The sequence below is a fragment of the Penaeus monodon genome, chromosome 28 (genome assembly GCF_015228065.2).
Source record: "Penaeus monodon isolate SGIC_2016 chromosome 28, NSTDA_Pmon_1, whole genome shotgun sequence".
Lineage (NCBI taxonomy): Eukaryota > Metazoa > Arthropoda > Malacostraca > Decapoda > Penaeidae > Penaeus > Penaeus monodon.
The window spans coordinates 32,672,527-32,672,847 of NC_051413.1; the positions used below are offsets into that span (position 1 = coordinate 32,672,527).

At 53.6% G+C, this 321-nt stretch overlaps 1 protein-coding gene across 1 annotated transcript in view; it reads right to left on the reverse strand.

Moving 5' to 3' along the window:
- Positions 1-321, reverse strand: part of LOC119591507 — a 3,547-nt gene that overhangs the window by 2,924 nt on the left and 302 nt on the right. The window contains exon 2 of the mRNA XM_037940257.1: positions 29-174. Coding sequence (XP_037796185.1) covers positions 29-172 — 144 coding nt within the window. The 5' untranslated portion in view covers positions 173-174. The remainder of the gene's footprint in view (positions 1-28; positions 175-321) is intronic.

Genomic DNA, 321 nt, shown 5'->3' on the forward strand with positions numbered 1-321 from the left:
CCAGTCGCATCTTCTCTAACCAGCCTACCGAGGGCTTGACACTCCTGGCGAAGTCGTGCATGGCCTTCAGCGTCCGGTCGTGCTCGTCCCCCGCCCGGCGCGCGGCGAGGAACAGCCCCATGACGACGCTGAGGGCCACGGGGGCTGCCTTCACCGACACGACAAAATGCATGGCTGGAAGAGGTAAACGGTCAACTCTGTAGCTTCCGGTTTACGACAGTGCGTATGTATTTTCGTATACACTGGTTAGAATCAGAATAATCGCATTATATCTCTGCCATGGAAACTATTTTATTTTTCTTCCTTCTGAATGCTGTTTCC